The sequence below is a fragment of the Mycetomoellerius zeteki genome, unplaced genomic scaffold, assembly GCF_001594055.1.
Source record: "Mycetomoellerius zeteki isolate Tzet28-1 unplaced genomic scaffold, Tzet1.0 scaffold155, whole genome shotgun sequence".
NCBI classification, from domain to species: domain Eukaryota; kingdom Metazoa; phylum Arthropoda; class Insecta; order Hymenoptera; family Formicidae; genus Mycetomoellerius; species Mycetomoellerius zeteki.
In genome coordinates this window covers 1131754-1151265 of record NW_017256500.1, presented here as the reverse complement: position 1 = coordinate 1151265, position 19512 = coordinate 1131754, and the positions used below count along the sequence as shown (strand labels likewise).

The 19512-nt window shown below is 32.2% G+C and overlaps 1 protein-coding gene across 1 annotated transcript; it reads right to left on the bottom strand.

Moving 5' to 3' along the window:
• Positions 1–5599: 5599 nt before the first annotated feature.
• Positions 5600–18754, bottom strand: AGO3 (Argonaute 3). Its single transcript, XM_018444792.1, has 12 exons — positions 18645–18754; positions 9973–10306; positions 9727–9894; positions 8549–8747; positions 8138–8451; positions 7774–8041; positions 7310–7657; positions 6940–7190; positions 6605–6755; positions 6318–6518; positions 6050–6241; positions 5600–5958 (listed from the first exon to the last, which is right to left on the bottom strand). The coding sequence occupies exons 2-12, from the start codon at positions 10296–10298 to the stop codon at positions 5629–5631; spliced, it is 2748 nt and encodes a 915-aa protein (XP_018300294.1). The 5' UTR covers positions 10299–10306; positions 18645–18754; the 3' UTR covers positions 5600–5628.
• Between the last annotated feature and the right edge of the window lie 758 nt (positions 18755–19512).

Genomic DNA, 19512 nt, shown 5'->3' with positions numbered 1-19512 from the left:
CCGCCGTCTCCTTCTCCACCGCGTTTAAGGAGAGGAGGGAAACACACACATACACACCCGGGACAACCCGATTAACGACGCACTATCGCCGCGCACGAAAATACACGCCGGGATATCACGTCCGTGTCTCCCCTCGTCCCACCTCGTGGGGTCGCGATCCAACGGAGACTACGAATTCGGGGCGACTCCTTCGCCGAATACGTTCTTCCTCGACCACTTCAACCGTCGTTGAAGCGTGCGGGCGGGCGGGCGTGCGTGCGTGCACGCGCGCGCGCGCGCGCGCGGTAACCCTCTCGTCCCGTAGTACTTACCAGAGTACTTGAGACGCGCGCGACAAACAACAATCGTGTCGTCACTCGCGCGACCGTGATCGAGATCGCGCGTGAGCAACTGGACCGATCGACGTCGCCGTCTTTCTCGTTTAATCGTCGATCGCGCCGCGAAAACGTTATAACACGATGCGACGCGGACGCGACCGCGACGTAACGCAACTTCTCGACTCTCGTTTCAACGCGCGTAAAATTCGTGCAGGTCCCCGCGATCGCCGGGTACGTGGCCACCGGATGTTCCAGCAAAAGGCGATGGGACTCTCGCCACGACACAACACACTCGCGCGCGACACCTCTCTTTCTTTCTCTCTCTCTCTCTCTCTCTCTCCTTCTTGTGGGCCGCGCGCGGGTTCACGCCTAGCCAACCGAACAGACGATCGTGTCTATCTTGTAAAGGTCATGTGTACGCCGAGCTCCACAGTTGTAAACAAGATGTACGCAGGCGCCGAGCGCGCGCGCGCGCGCGAATGGCGGCGGCTCCGATTATACGCGCTACGCGATTGTAAATACGAACCGATGCGCGCGCTCACGTCCGCTCGCGCATGTGTATGCACGTGCGGTGTGCGTCGTGTTTATTACGTACACACGAGCGCGACGGCGACGCGGCACAGTGGCGTAACAATCGTGTCAACGGACGGACGCCGCAATGCGGAAGAACCTTGCGCGGGGATCCCGATCTCCAGGAACCTTAGTAGCACGATTCATCGGCGCAACATTGGCCCAACATATCCCCAATGTATGCCAATCGTTTAACCAATGTTTCGCCAATGAATTGTGCTGCTCGGGAATTAACGCGCGCGGCGACGACGTCGACGAAAGCGCGTGAACCCCACCGTCGAGGATGATCTACGTCCCGCCGAAAGGTGGATCGACCGGGAACACGCCGGAACGAGAATCGATACCCCGTCGCCGCGAAGGCCGAAACTTAGCGTACGCGAATCCCGCGAATTACGATGCCTCGTAATTCCGGAGCACGCGATCCGATTACTCGAAAGATGTGTCAATAATCTGTTCCAGCAGAGAGAAAGGAGTTCCAGTACTCCGATTTTGTAACTTTTAACGACAGTTCGATATTATTATAATGCGGTTTTTTTTTACCATGTATAATATAACGACATCAACACTGTCGTTAAGAATTACAGAATCCGATACTGTAGGCCTATTCTGTAACTTTTTAACAATTTTACTAGCTAGAGATGTCGTTGCACAGGTATTTTACATGATGAAAAAAGCTGCGCAACGACAATATAACGATACCGAACTGTCGTTGAAAGTTACAGAATAGCCCTACAGGCTTATATAATTATCGCGATTACGCGCTCATACGCCTCATATTTGTCTATACCTGATTCTCTTTCAAGAATCCTGTGCTTTTTAGTTCAACTTCTTGCACGGTTCATATTTTCTTTTTTTTTTTCAACATAAGGAAAGAGGATGAACCGCGTAAGAAGGTTCAACTGAACTCGGACGACGTGCATGTCTAAAAAAATGTCATAAAGATATCATAAAGACGTCTTTTGAGACATGTCTAAAACATATCCAAGACATTATAAAGACGTCTTCTAGACGTTACGTGTTAAATTTGGGAAAAGAAAGAGCCCGTATTCTTGAAAAATTACGAACATGTGAGAAAATGCTATAGTATATGTTACGTATATTATAGATTTCCTTAGTACTTTCGTATATACGATATTTTTTTAAAATAAGGCTCCAGATTTAAAGTATCAAGCACGTTCGATCCAGTGATGGACGCACGCCGAAATGTGCTTGTTGTAGGTATATGCTATGAATCGAACAAGCGCAATCAGATGTTCCATATACGAGACGCCAGTCGTATTTTTTCATACTTTCCCCGAGATGGAACGATCGGTTAAATTTGAATGAACTTGTAAACCATATATTTGTAATATAAAAATGGATACGTACATGTATTTTTATATATAGAGTTGCATATATCTGAAAAATTCAACTTAACGTGTGAAAATTTCGCAGAAGACAATTTTTATAAATTGATACAAGATAATCGAATTATATACTTTAACATGGTATTCAATAAAATCTGGCTAGCTAAGTCAAGGATAATTCCATATTCCAGGTAAAAATCCTAAGTTTTTCCAAGATTCATCAACTATCATTATTTGATTTTCATCGATTCGCGCAATATTATATTATGTTTTGTTTTCAAGTTAAGATTCTATACGAATGAATTAAAACGCTAATAAATTTGAAACATTATTTATATGCTTTATAAATAATATCAAACGAACATTCCGTCAACACAAACAAAAAATTTTTCCATTCTATTTTAGACAAGTTCAAGTTTTCTATTGGTAACTTATTGTATCTTTAAGGAAGGATTTATAGCCAAACATACAACTTCTTTTTCATTATTTCTTTTTCTTTTTACACTGATTGTTTTTAAATAAAAGAATGAAAAATTCCAAGACAGCCCTGAAATTTCAAGGGTTTTTTCCGGGAATTTTCCAGACATAAATTTGCAGTATAATTTCAGAATCCAAGGATATTCAAGAACCGCTGGACACCATGTTTAATTAACTCGTAATTAATGTGCATAAATCAATGAATAATTTGCGATAATCAATCTTACAAGGATTATTGTTATAAACTTTTCAAACAAGTGATAAAAGTGCAAGAGACAAAATGGTGAAATTCTTTCTTCAGTGGAATAGGAAATTTTATTTGGTCATTTTCCAATCTAATTCCTTCAATTCTCGTCTAATTTCTAAAATTTCTCAATTTTAAAAACTTGTCAGAATAGACTAATTAAATTAATTTACAATGCTTTAAATTAAGAAGCGCCACAATGGTCAGAACGTTAAGTTTGTTGAACTATTGTCAATTCATTTAAATGAATTAATTTCAGAAAAAAAATTAATTTAAAGTAATTTAAATTTTATATGTGAAACTGTATACTGTATACAGTATAGGGTGGGATATTTAAAGTGTTACAAGATATTATCTCTAAAAAATTATATACCACACACATAATTCAAAAATATATTCAAACAAAAATTATGATAACAAGAAGGACGAATTATAACAAAATCAATTTAAAAAAAAAAAAAACGATTTTTTAAAGATCATATGGAAGTCGCCTCCACTTGTGTGCGCGTGTAATTTTTTTTTACATAATTTCTCTTATTCTGCGAACAAAAATGCAGTTAAGGTAGAAGTATCGAGAAATTAATATGCACAGAATATTGAGATGAATCAATTAGTCTAAAGAAAATATAATTGTATTTTTTAAATATGTAATTACATAGCTTGTTAACACTTTATATGTCTCACTTTGTAATATTAAAGCCTATTAAACAATATATGAGGTATATTCACATATGCCGTATTTACTTTTTTTGAGCTGAATTTTGTGTCTTTATTTTTACAATAAAATAAATTAAAAACAAATGTTTTTTTCAAAATATTAGTAATCACATATTGAATTGTGACAAATTCTATCACTCAATCTGTAATTTTCAAATTTAGATCAGATGCTATGAATAAATGTATATTAAAATAAAAAATAATGAATCTGATTTTGATATCGTTTAAAATTATATCCTTAAACAATAATTTTTTTACGAGCTTAGCAATAGTAGATAAAGAAATAAAACCGAGAATGATTGAACACTTTGTACTAAAGAAATTAAAGAAAGGATTGATGCTAATTAGAACAAAAGCCATTAAATGTGGACTGATATAGGAATAGCATAGTTATCTAAAAAACACGGATTTTTTTTCTTTAGATATATAAAATTGTATTACATACAGTATACCGCAGACAATAGCTTTAGAAAAATTTGGCAAAATATTCTACATCATTTAAAAAAATATATATATATAGAATATACTTATAGGCTATAAAATTACACCCTATTTACCTTCTCAGTCGATAGATAATTAAAATTAATGATCTATAAGTAATAATCTAGTATTACATGCAAGTCTCATCTTCAAAAAATAAAATAATTATAATATTGAATGAGTAAATAAAATATAATAATGAATATTAAAAGCCATTTTGCATCTTATAAAAAATATTACATTTTGGCATCCACTGAGCGTAAACAATACAAGATTTTTATGTAAAAATACATAATAGCGTTCTTATATCACAATGTGTTGAACTGTACACATGGGAACATAAATGCCTAGCCATCCGAAGTTATAGAGCATGAGAAGGAATATATCAAAACCATGAGAAGGAATGAAAAGTCATAAAAAGTCATGGCCAGGCATTTGTGTCCTCGTATGTACAAACATAAATTTCCAAAATTATATTAAAATATAACATTTACTTAAATTATCAAATAATTTTACTATTACTATGTCACATTTATTACTATTGTAACGTCATGTTTCACACTGTCTGAAAATAAAAAAAAAAGAATATAAATACTGAAAATATAATAAAGTAAATCAATCGCTCTCAAGAATAGACATAAGCTATATTTGTGACAATTTCTATTTTAATATTATTCGCTAATAATTTTGTAAGATTTAGAGAAGACTATGAAAATAAGAAATCTTTTAATTCGTCTTAATTCTATGTAAATTATAAGTAATACAAAATATGTATCTTAAAGAACCTTGATCAAAAATATTAGGTACCTATATTTTTTTTCATAAATCTGAAATTCTTTTACCTATTATTCTTTTATCTATTATTCTTTTACCTATTATTTCCTATTAATTACCGACATTATACATAAGAGTATTTGAAACGGATAAGTCACAGCAAATGACGAAAATCAATTTTTGAACTACAATGTTAAATAATGATTAATAAGTTAATATTTTTGACCAAAGCTAGATATAAAGCATAGTTCAGTGGGATAATCTTTTTGTAACAAGAGATCTTAGTTTTATGTGTATATACAGTTAACAAGATGAAATTATATTTGAGTTACAAACTTGCGTTGGTATTTACCTGAGTGCTACAACAATTACTTTCTATTAATACAAACGCAAGTATCAACTGTATAACAAAAATATTAACTATGTAAGAGATACTTTCCAAGTGCTTTGTTTATCACATAGTATACTTGATAGTACCCTCTTGTCTTTCTATATAAATCTTCTATTTCTATTATAATACTTTCATTATCGGTAGTAGCATTGATTTCTGCAGGAACACAATTAAATCATCTAATCAATCAGTTCTTTCAAAATATTCTCTCAAACGGTGAACCGTTATTTTATAATACTTTGTACGTCATTTAAAGAGAAAAAAAAAGAATAGATGAGTGAGACAAAAGTAATATATTGGATAATGATAAAGTTACAAATAGAACAAAATATCTGAAAGGGATTGGTGTGGCTCAGCTAGAAGATTTTGTCCCACCAGGTACACAAGTTTGTGTGCGTATTGACAAGGAGCTGGTACACGTATTGTACCGGGCCAATTATAGTATAAATGACAAAGTTTATATGTCAATCGTTGCATGTGATCTGTTTCCATATTTGATGAATCATGAATGACGATGTAATGTGTAGGTGTTACTGTACCCTGTCGCGCACTTTGCGGCACGAGAAAAAAGTCGTAATAGTTTCGCCTCGTTACGCACGAATCAACAACGGTACCCGGTGCGGGATTGTCTAAACCTTCTTTCTGCAAATTAAAATTGTCATTGTCAATTAAAACCTTATCATTAACGCAACATATTTCACGATTGTATGATATAAATTCTAGCTATACTCACTCCTTTGATGAATATCCGCGTGTTAATGCGTTTTTGAACTATAATTACACTAAGTTGCGGTTTGTAATTCGGCGCTATACGATTAAACGTCGCCAATAATTGTTTTACCTCGTAATTTTCTACGTAATCTAAATCTCCGTCACCGACTCCATCACGATATATAATTATACGCTCTGGATTACATCCGTTATGCTGACAATATATTCATTATTTTGATTAATCAATCGAAAGAAGTTTACATTTGAAAGACAAATAACGCATTAATTACCTTGTGAAATGCATTAATAGCTGAAGTAAGGCATACTTGTAGCATATCAACCAGTTCTTGCCTAGAGGCCTGCATACAAATTCTACTGTGCCATTTAGTCAATTGACTATCTAAACTAGCAATAAATCCCGCAACACTTTTTCGTGAACCTCCTCCAACACCAGCATGATAAACATCTATACCACATATCATACAGTTTTTCTACAAAAAATTAATTGAATAAAATAAAACAAATACATAAATAAAATTATATACGATAAAATATAAGTTAATAAAAGTCTATATACTAGTGGCATATTGACAGTCCACAGTGCTCCTCCTAGTTTACAATTGATTTGAAGTGCTATCTTTTCTGTAACACTTTTTAATTTAGGAGGCTTAGAAATTGTTTTCGAAATGATGACTTGTGATGGTATAGCTTTCTGTACACAGCATAATCTGAAATATAAAACAATAAAACATACTTTTCCAGACTTTATCTTCAATTATTGTTACATGAATAAATTGTTATAAATAAATTTTCAAAACGTACGTTTTCATATGTCCAAGGACAGGTCAAAATATACTCAATTTTTACATATTAACATACTTATATAATATATCATAAAAAAAATCGTCTTACTTTTTTATTGCCGAATAGCGATCAGTACGGTTGGTTGGAAATACGATAACTAATAATTCGAGATTATCGGTGAGACTATTTTGAATTTCTCGCAAATAAGTCTCAGTTCTGTCATCTCTTAAAGTAATCTTGTTTGGATTATCAATTCGCATATTGATCGCATTTGCAATCTTTTTCAAAGTGTCTAAGAAGTCTAATACACAAGTTTGGTCCTTTATAAAGTATATAATATTCCACTTGGACAAATTAGGCTAAAACACAAGAGACACAAGTGTGAAATAATAAAATGTTTTTATACAAGATCATTTCACTGTGTATAATTAGGTATGTAGTTTTTAATTTCTAAATAATTGTTATTTAATATACTTACAGTACGTAACACGGGATTTCTTACTGCAGCATTGCTCCAGTCTGCTTTCTCATTCGACTGATACGTTCTATTATTGCCAAAACGTATCAATTCAGGCTCGAGACGTCTTGCAGTAAATTTAACTAAATCACAGCTTAGATGTAAACCCCATTCTGATAATAATTCTCGAGTTACATCATTCTTCTTGATTTCTTCTACAAATCGCCAGATCACCTCTTGACGTTGATTAGGCGACATTTTCGTAACTGCACTTAAGTCTTTCATAATATAATGATTATTACGAATATTATCAGTAAGACCTGCTGCATAGCTCAATTCCGGCACCAGATAAATTGTTCTTTCTTCTTTCTATTACATTCAAACGATTTTTTGCAATAAGGAATTTTAAGTGATTATCAATATCATATCATATCAATAATAATATACATGAATACAGTATTGTATATATGCATAAAATCACGAACCTCGCCATTTGGTAATCTAGCTGTAGCACGATGCACTAAAAGGGGTTGTTGTAAATCTGAAATCTGGATATTCCAATTTGTCTTATAATAATCGATTAACGATATTTGTTCGCCGTTTTTAGAGAACGTATATTTTGGTGTTCTATCAAAATCGATGTCGTCTATACGATATGTCTTGTTATTATATCTCGTTAATACACTTGTACCAACTATTTCCTTTATAACAGCATCTTGGTAATTACGTTGTGATTTTTGGTAAATCTCTCTTCTGAAAAGTGATTACATAAAATAAATTTAATTAACTGTAAATTATTCAATCGTGATAATATTGGAAAATTTCGTAATATTGGAAAAAAAATCTCACATTAAATCTCGCACAGTGTCTGTTCGCATCACTCGATGTTTGGCATCTAAACACAATTTTAAACCACCCTCGTATTCATTTACAGCAGTCACGTAACCAGGCCACACTTCTAATCGATGTTGAAGCAAAGCGTGCGCGCATTTTGGATTAAAATTTTGTCGACCAATACGAATTAAGCTAAGCGCTCGCATAATACGATTAAACAAAACATTGAAAAATTGAACATTTTCACTCATTGATTGTTTCTTTTTGTAAATGATTGTGAGAGTTACTATTGAACCATCCATTGGATGTTCCGATTTATAGTGAGAAACCTGAAAATTTAACAATCATCAATTTAAACATTTAACATCATATAATATTACGTACGTTGTATTAATAGAAGTTCTCTATCAGAGTTTTTAAACTCACATCTTGAGGCAATTTTATTGGTAAATAAAGTAAAGTTCCATCAAATGTTTTTGTTCGTCCTAATATGGCAGAATGTTGGTTAAGTAGTTTACGACGTAAACCTATTGAATCAATATTTGGTGAAAATTTAATTTCATATTGAAATAGACCTTTTCCAGGCTCTAATTTCAAATCCACATAGTTAGAGTATGCTTCCACTCTATAAAGAAAATCTTTATTAATTGTTGCTATTAATTATTATTAAATTATAGTAATATATTTATCCCTTTCTTGTTATAAATGATAGTGATATTGTTTCATTTTTATTAAAAGTAAATAATCACATATTTTTTAAACTTGTTTATATTGTGCAATTTGTAGAGATCGGCGAATTATTCAAATACGAATCAAATCGCATCAGATAAGATTCGATTCGGATTTGAATCTCTACGATTAGAATCCAGATTATTAAAACATTTCAAATCTAATTATAAGAGATTTGAATATAAATCACATATATTAACACACATACATACACATATATGTATAGAAAATTATTTCCCGCTACATACAGTATATCATATAATTAATATTTCTCTTACACAGAACTTTTTTATCTATATATTAAAATTCAATCTAACAATAAATATGTTGTTGATTAAACATTGTTTTAACAATTCGATTTGATTTGATTTGATTCGATTCGATGTCAAAAAAACCTTGATTCATACATCTCTACTAATTTGACGACTAATCCAAATGTGCCGAAAATATTATCTAACATATCTCCAACTTGAAATTTCTTACACCATGAATAACGTATAAAATAATTATCGCACATGGAAATGTATAAAAACCACACGGCAAATGTATAAAAACTTGCAATTATAATTCTTTACAAGACTGATAATTTTCTAATCAATCTCATTAAAATGTTTCATTAGAGTTTTGTTCATACAATGTTACTTCTCCTTTTTTGTGTTGGTGAATAATGAAACAAAAACAAAAAAGGCAATTTTTGGGAGATGATTTTTTACTCACTCAAAAAGTAAAATAAAAGATAGAAAAATAGCTTATTACATCCAGACCTCCTGCGTATTGCTAGTTTTATAATTTTCTGAATTTTTAAGATGGGGTTTTTGTCTTATAAATCGAGAATGATCGTATTCTGTTAAAGTAATAAATTGTTAATTACTTACTTTGTTCCACTTTTGCCTTGTCGACATATTGGTGCAATATCATCCGGAGATTGTAAGTCTTTAGGTGAAGGTGGATTATCATATACGGAAATGTCAGCTAATTTTCCTAAAACTCCTTCGGAATCGTCCTTTCTAACACTTTCTGATACAGATGATGTACTTGGTTGACTGGATTGTAAAAAATATATCTGCTGTAAATGTGCATTTATAAATGTAATTCAGAGATAGCAAAATACTTTCACTCACCCAAACGTTCTTATTAAACCTGGAAGAGCGCCTCGACCGTGACCTATTGCTAATGAAGAGTTTCTGGATTCCTCACTACTGCTGCTACTCAATGATTTTAACCAACCAGATATTTGCGCACGTCCGCGACCTCCACTAGAACTTGAAGCATGAGATGAATATTCTTCAGATGATCTTGATGTTTGTTCAGCTGATGAAACACTAGGTGTTTCTAGAGAATGGGACAACGCTTGAGATCGTTCCATTTGTGCTCTTTGCCTCATCATCTCTAACAGGAAAGAACCGCGTCCTTTCCCGCTAGGTTTGTTATTTCCACTTGGATCCATTTTGTGTTCTGTAATTTTTTAAATAGATATACATTAATACTTATTAATATATACCAATACTATAAATATTTAGAAATTCAATTACTTCACTTAATATCTAAGTACTAGTAATTTATTTCGAAATAGGAACATGCCAAGATATTAATCTTTGAAACTTAAAAAATAATTTCACGCTCCTTCAAATACGAATATAAAAATTTTTAATAAAAATATTAGATTTAAATAGATAGAATTAAATAGATTTTAATCAAATAAAGCGTCAAATATGGCCCTAAATATTGATGCTTGATAATATTTCTAAATGTAAATTGTAATACATTTTTCAATTATCAAAACGTTTATATTCATGTGCAATATTCTTTAAATAATTTTATTAATATTCCGTACTATCGTTTTGCTGGGATTGCAACTGAAATCTAAGTTTGAGAAATCCATCTATCTAAAAAATTTATTTACACAGTTTTTCATAGTAACATCTTTTTAACAGGATGTCTGATTGAGCATCAAATTATTAAAAATGGCTTGTCAATTTAATTCGTGACATTACTACAGTAGTTTAATTGCGTTTATAAGTCCGGAAAATCAATTCGGCGCGCAGTGCGAATGACTACAAATGATATATATGCATGTACATAATATGTATATAATATATAGTAATTCAGATTGAATTTAAACATTAAAGATCTAGCTTTGACCGTTAGGGTTATCATTTCTATTCCTGATTATTGAAATCTAAGTGTTCGCATACTTCACATTAGTCCGAAAGATGAGTCAAATAATAGAGGAACAAGATACAACAAAAATTACACTCAATACTTAAGTATTCAATGAACACTATGCTCTTAATTTTAATTTTGAACACGAAATAGTCTTTTCATATGTATACGTTGTATATATTGGTAATATTAATAATATATGTGCAGGTAAAATAAAGTAAGTCTCATTATAGAAAATTATTTTTCAGTGAATGCTAGGCGAATGATCAATATGATTAATTCTCGGCAATGCTGTGATAGGAAATTTCTATGTAATTTACAGCAAATTCGATTGGACATACTAACGCGTAGTAGTGTGTATTATAGCCGTTGTACACTGATTTAATTTGAATGTAAAAGTGAAAGGCAAATTCGAATTATAAAATACCTTAATAAATATTTTACCTATCACATATGCACACACACGCGCACACATACACACACAATAATTAATAAAGGGTATTTAGGATCTCGTGGTCTAATCCGCGCGCGCGCGCGCGTTTTTATATTTATATTAAATATACATCTCTTTACATCAATTGGGTGCATCCAATCGAATTCGCTAAACTGTTGTCAACGTTGCTTCTGCAAAATTATCGGGACAAGGTGCCTAAAGTCCCCTTAATTTATTTTCTCAAACTTCTGGAAAATCGACATTGTGTGTGTCTAAAAATTTGAACGAAGAACCTTCAGTTAGGAGAGATAACTTTTACTTATTTTGCAATGTTAGGAGAGATAACGTCCCCTAGAAAATGGACAAACGCAATTCTTTGAACACAATCAATCCAATATTATGGAATATTCCAAATTTTGAGCACGTTATATTTAAATCGAGTAAATATATGTTTACATTTAGTAAATATTTTGTTAGTATTCGTACTATTTGAGTAAATATTTATTTAAAATCTGTAAATTTTTTTTCTGTGTACCAAATATTGTATAATATATCAATCAATCCTCCATATATATTAATTTAAGTTGTATGGTATGTAAGGTTTATTTTTTTTATTATGTGCAATTTTTTTCATCTAATATTATATTTTCTTATACAGAATGATCGAAGTAAATACATCTGTGCATGTTTTGTCATATTCATAAAAAATACGAAGATAGCAATTCGCAGAGAATAAATTTAATTTGAAAGAATAAGTTCAATAAACTAAAAGTAAAAAAAGATGTCACTTTCTTTTCATTACATCAACAGAAAACGGCTGCATTCAGCGGAATATTTATTTTGCAACTGTTGAAAGTTTTTTTCGATGAAATAGGACTTTTCCTTGAGAACCAAGAGTATAATCTAATCAATGTGAAGCGCTTACTAAACGCTGACAAAGCTAAACATGACTAATGTTACAATGTCTTATTATATGCATGTTGACTCATGACAGAAACCACAAAATCTTCCAACTTCCAATCTTAATGGCTCTCTTCCCCTTTTTCAAAATAACGGAGACGTTATAGCTAACAGAATAATAAAACATAAGATTATTGTATAACAAGAATCTTATTAAGGTGCGTCCAGACTATCGAGCCGCGAGCCGAGCCTACATCCATATTATCGAAATATGAATATAGGTTCACATCAAAGCTTTGAATGTGGACGTAGGCTCGGCTCGCGGCTGGATAATCTAGATAACGCACCCTTAGACCGTACAAGTGAGAAGACAACCAACAAGAAATAGGAATTACAGGCCTATAACGGTCGAAGCTGGATCTTTGATGCTTAAATAATTTAATGTGATTTATATATATATAGTATAATTTGTTTCGAAATGTGCAAATGAAAAGCTATTGATTGAGACTAGTTAAATTTGCTTATACTTAGGGAGCTAATGTGAAATTAGTCCACCCCCAAATTATTTTTTTTAAAACTTTTTTTACCAGAAGTGTACAAACAAAAATTTGAAATGTGCACACATGTGTAAACGATGAGCAATCGAATGAGCTACAGAAAGTTAATTTTTTCAAAAGCTGGGGGACCAACTTCACATGGATTGGCACTTCTGTTATACTACACACAGAAAAATATTATTCTGTTGCCAAGAAAAGTAATTACTCAATTTATTTTTCTTCTTTCAAGTAACGATTAGTTTCAATAAAGAATATTTTCTTGCTGGTAATCTTAAAATGTATCCGTTACAAGTTTTAGAAAAATACTCAATATCATATACTCAAAATAAGAATTTATTCTCTTTTGAAGTATATTATAAAATTTTATCGAAGAAAAGTCAAATTTGATTAACTTGAATATTTAATAATATTGATGTAAGAAAATTTATTGGGTCAGAAAGATTTGATATATTTCTTTCAATTCTATACAACAGATTTAGGAAAAGCGAAATATAGTCTAGAAACAAGAAATTTTTTCTTGTTTGAAGTAAATTCATATTTTTAGTTTAAATAAATATTTATCTTGGGACCAAATTTAAACATGACTTTTATATTGTTTCATAACAATGTTTTTTCATATAATATTTATCTTAATTATTTTGAATTAATAAATAGCGTATAATTATTTCATTTCCATGTAATCTCCTCAAATATTAATAATATTAAACTAAATAATAAAAAAAAAAATAATTAAAAAAAATAATTAAAAAAAATAAAAAATGATAAAAAGATAATTAAAAAATCAATAATATTAAACTATCAGTAGAAGCATGAAATTAAGAATGATTACAGTAGGAGGTATACCGTTAGCAATGACTCGACCACAAGCGTGTGATTAGCTCAGCGTATATGTATAATTAGGCTTAGGGATCTTAAGTTCAAATCTTGCGGTGCGATGCGTTTTTCAATAATTAATTACAGTTAATTAGACAGAATATAGGTATGCGAAATAGTAAAAATATAAATTGAATTGAAAAAATAAGAAGTAATAATAACAAAAAAATTATTTTTTTCGTTAAGATGTAACCGTAACCTTTTTATTACAAGTAAATATGATACTTGATTCAAGCAAAGGAAGAATTGTTCTTAAGAAAAAAAGATATCTTTGTTAAAACATATGGTTCTCTTCCATCGATTCTATATAATAAATAAATCGAATTTTTGGTTCAATTTAATATTCTTGATTGAAGTATTAAACTTTCTAGGATTCAGAATATATTTTGAATAAATTTAACGCTTGTGATGAACTTATGATAGACTTGCGGATATATGAACATTTAAAATACTTGAAATAAGTCATTATTACTTGCATACAGTATATCTTTTTCTGCGTAGAGCTTCATTGGAGATGGTAAAACCGGTCTTTGGTATTTACATCGAAATAAATTAGTTTTTCGCATATCATCTTTTGTGTATCCAATAATAGATCTGAATAAAATATATCTGAGGCTCTTTCTTCAATATGTAGATTAATCCTGTTTTTCTTTTCGAATATACTATATATCCACAGTCATGGACATGAATGTCCACAGTCATGGAGATGATGCTTTCCAACAAGCAACACAATATGACACAGTGTCATCTTTGTTTAACATTAGCAAACAACAACGAAACAATTCACTGTGTTGCACTGTGTCATCTGTATCTCTTGTTAGAAAGCATCCAGAATAGTTGCAACATTTTTTTTTACTAGATTTCGGAATGCAATCTGCTCACTGAGCAATTAGTTCTTTACTTATGGATTCATTCTGTCCACTGTATAATCATACGGTATATGTGAATAGAACAGCAGAGTTAAGGAATTTATAAGATTCTCATCATAAAAATGAAAAAGAATCATTTAATAACAAATTTAAAAAATGTATAAGATGCGCGTATATATAGCTTCTGTATCATATAGAGGAGACCGGGATTAAGCTGGTATTTGAATTTTGAGTGGCAAAAATATATCTTATGAGTTCCCAATTTATATTGTAGATAGCATCTCGTGTATCTTCTTTACAAATGAAGTTTGGTCAGTTTAGATGCCGCATTGTTATGTTGAAGTAGTCAAACGTGTTTTCGATAGTCAAAAGTAATTTTTGAGATTTCATTTTCTCAATCACATTTTTGTGTGGATGAAATGAAGTTGCAAACACCAAAACTTTTTATTGCCATCTTGTAGTTTTATAATCACTCTATAAAACGCTAATAATCATTTGACTAAAATCGTTTATTTTGTTACTGAAAATTGCAATTGAAAAAAAAAGGTGCTCACTTACCCCGATCTCCCCTATAACAGAAATTTTGCTTAAGAATGCTTTAAAAAATAATAACTAAAAATTAATATGACACGAGAAATATGTAAATTCATCTTAGAAAAAACAGAATAAAACAGCAGAAACTAATTAAAAGTTGCGTTAATAGCAGTCAGTATTCACTTCTTTTTCAACATCTGGGTTTCTGCGCTTTCAAAATGAATACTTCCTTAATACGAAAAATGGGATAATAGGATTAGCGTCCTTTTCAGACATTTTTTTTATCTCTTTCTCTCTCCAATGTAAAAACAAAGATATACCATACAAAAAGTTCAGTACGGAAAAGAACAGGCCTTTTATGTTGGGGAGATGGGAAAGAATGTAAAGTGACCAATTCCTTAAGGCAAAGAATGACATTTAAAAAAATTCAATATTAATTGTAATTAAATTTTAATAGATAAATACTTTTTTAATAATTGTTAACGAAACAAATAAACAATATCAATTGTTATATTTATAAATAAGTAGTAACACTTAATGTGTAACATCACATGAGATCAACAGAAATTACGTCCAGTTACAAGAGATTACATTTTATTTTTTTAAATTGTACTTTTTTACTAAATGTATTTTATATCTGGGTTTTTAAATTAAAAAACATAAAATTCTTCATATATTAGTTGAAAATTACATTTCTCACTTATTATTTTCATTTATTATTTCACATTTTTTATTTTTACACTTAAAAAAGAGACAATTTATAATAATAATAAGATTGAAAGACCGCTAATGTTAAACATAATGCTTTAAATTAAGAAGCGCCATAACGGTCAGAACGTTAAGATGTTGAACTATTGTAAATTCATTTAAATGAATTAATTTCAGAAATTATAATTGCGTGCCGATATGGTTGTCGGACTTTCAACGCAATCAAATCTGAAAATATTAATAATCCCCCCAAATTTCCCAACTTAAAAACTGTAATAAACTTATTGCGAAAAATAATGCCTCGGCCGGGAGTCAATTTATAATCATATCCTTAATTTGAGATAAAGATTGAAACGCATTGTAAAATAGTGGGACAGAGTTAAAATTTAACAAAAATAATACAATTATTCACATTTTAACATTGGCGGGACTGCAAAGCAATTATTTTGAAAACGAGATTGACCAACCAAAAGCAAGACTTTCAAACTTTAATGGCCTCAGTCCCCGTAGAACGTCTATAGATTTAAAAATGTAAATTTTAAGCCTTAAATCGTAAAAAATTAATCAATCATAATCAATTATTTTCCTCGCATTCAATTGTAGCACGTAATTGATCAATTTCTTACGGCTTAAGATTTTACATCATAAAATCATATTGTAGACGCCATTTGACTGGCTAGCACTGGTAATAGGTCTGTTCGCGTTTGCTTTATACTTTTGCACTCAACATCTTCGCTTCCTCTCTCTTCAATGCCTAAATATCTCACTTCGAGTACAAAAATTTTTAAAGATTTCAAGCAACGCGAACAGACTTAATAAAGTTTGGACCACAGTGCTAGTAACAAAATAATGATAAATTTATGAAATCAGTAAATGTTTCATAAAGACAGGCTCTCTCTCTCTCGAGTTTCAAAAATTTCCAAAAAATTAAGTGATACAACAGGAGAGATTAAATCTGGGGGTCGATTGTGTATCTCGAAATGAGATGAAAATTACAAAAATGAGCAAATTCACTAGAATATTCATAATTTAATTGGTCAATAACTAATGAATTTGTTCACTTTTGTAATTTTCACCTCATTTCAAGATACACAATCAACTCCCAGCCTTTTGTTCCGACAGTCGTTAAAAAAAATTTCTGAAAGCAAGACTGATCTTGATAATGTACTCGTTTCTATCAATTGTAGATTAACTTTAATCTCGATTCAACTTACTCTTCATCTTCTAGTTCCAAGGATTAGAAAAAGAAAAGTAAATTAAACCAAGATTAAAGTTAATCCACATTGGTAGAAACGAGCATATAAAATGTAATTGCAATAGTTAATTTTGGCTTGCATATGCATTATACGCTTAAGCAGATTCAGGCTATGTTTGTTTCTACCAATGTGGATTAACTTAAATTTCGGTCCAACTTGTATCCAATTGTAAAACTCATAGTTAACTCTTAATTTGTTCTTGAAAATGGAAAAAGATGAGAAATAAGTTAAACCTCGATTAAGAATTAACCGCGAGTTACAGACCGTGTCTAAGGCCCGTTTCTACCAACGTAGATTAACTTTAATCTTGGTTCAACTAACTCTTCATCTTTTTCTTCTTCTAGAAATTAGAAAAAGATGAAGAGTAAGTTGAACCGAGATTAAAGATAATCTATGTTGGTGGAAACGGGCCTAAGGGCCAGTTTCACAACTCACGATTAACTCTTAACCGAGATTCAATTTGTTTCTCATCTCTTTTCAATTCTAAAATTAGAAAGAGACAATGAATAAATTAAACCTCGGTTAAGAGTTAACCATGAGTTGTGGAACTGGGCCTTAGGCTCGTTTCTACCAATAGATTAACTTTTTACTCTTCATCTTTTTCTAATTTCTAGAAGTAGAAAGAGATGAAGAGTTAGTTGAACCAAGATTAAAGTTAATCTACGTTGGCAGAAACGGGCCTTACTCACCTTTTTTTAAATTCTTAGAATTATAAAAAGATGAAGAGTTCGTCGAAATTCAAAATAAATTACATCGAGAGAAACGAGCATTACTGATATAAAAACGAAAGAATTTCTCGCCAACGAATTTCCTCGAATTGAAGCGTTTATACAAACACATGCCTGTTAAAACATAACCGACAAACAAATGTAAGCGATAACACGAGAAAAATATCAGGGCGTCCTTGGGCATTACTATGATTCGAATCTAATCTTTTTCTTCCTACCTGAGTCCATTCTGAGACTAAAATCACAATTATCTTCTTACATCGATATTTTATGTTTCGAATTTTACAATTTTAATCTTGGTTTAATTTACTCTACTCTTTTTTAATTTTTAAAACTAGAAAGAGATAACATAAAGTTAAATCAAGATTAAAATTAACCTACATTGGTAGAAATGGGTAAATGATGAATGATGTGGGTAGTACCTTGATACTTTCTCGAGTTCAAAGATCCTTAACGAAATCGATACTCTGATGTAACGAATTAACAAGATCGAACGTGCAACGGTGCCGCAACCACCATCCCCTACGTGCACAAAAAAAACGTTACAATAAAAAATAATAAATTAAAATAAAAGTCAACGCGGGAAAAATCGGCGAAGCAAAGATTGGAACATTGTACGAGATGAAGATTCTGTTATTCTGTATCAGATATGGTGCTTCGTTAACCTCACGTGAACAGGTTCGTGAAAAACATCGATGCGGTACGCGTCAATACTGAATAATTGCCACTTACATTTCCCGCTGGGAAAACCACTGTTTGATAACGAACTTACTTAAGCGTCTTTCCACACATAAATTCTCTCTTCCAAAGATTCTTCCGCCATCCAATCTTCCGTCGTAACTTCTCAAGAACGTGATCCACCGACGATTCGATCAACTCTGAACAACGTGACTAAAGCATGAACTATGCGAAAAAAGAAAAGATTCCTCTCCGACGCCGGACACTGAACGTGGTTACGCGGTAAGAGACAACCAATAGCCTTTCATTACGTCCTGATACCACCTGCAACGCAATTGGTTGAGTGGTCACGTGACCAGAAAGAAACGCAATATACGGTGGTCCTTCGTGATCACGTGATAGGTCGATGTTCCCGAACTTTTGGATTGGGCGCTAATTTTGTTGACGTGTTGTTGCGCGGCGAAATCGGTCGTCATTTGTTTAACGGATGATAACGAGTATGAAGTATGGCAATCGTAGTGGAAAAAACTGGAAAAAACACTCAGGTATACTTGTTCCAACTCGTTCTCAACGAACTTGCAAGTCTCGAGACCACTCGAGCGGGTCGAACGTGTTTCCTCTCGTCTCGGATGTTACGTTACCTCGATTATATTTTTGAAAAGCGTGGCTGACCGGCTTCAACTGCATTGCATCTCTATGTTGATATCTCTTTATTCGTCTGGACGTGCATCCGTGCGGCGCGGAAGCGTCGTAGTCGCAGGCGCCCAATGGCTACGTTTACACCGTGCGTTTAGTCCGCGACCTATACGAAAGATGTCTTTGTTTAACCAACGGAATAAACAAGGACATCTATTGTATAGGCCACGGCCTAAATGTACGGTGTAAACGTAGCCAGTGTCTGAGGAGACGCTTATGCCCGTATTCATAGTCAGACCTTGTACTTAAGGCTTCCTTAAATTTAT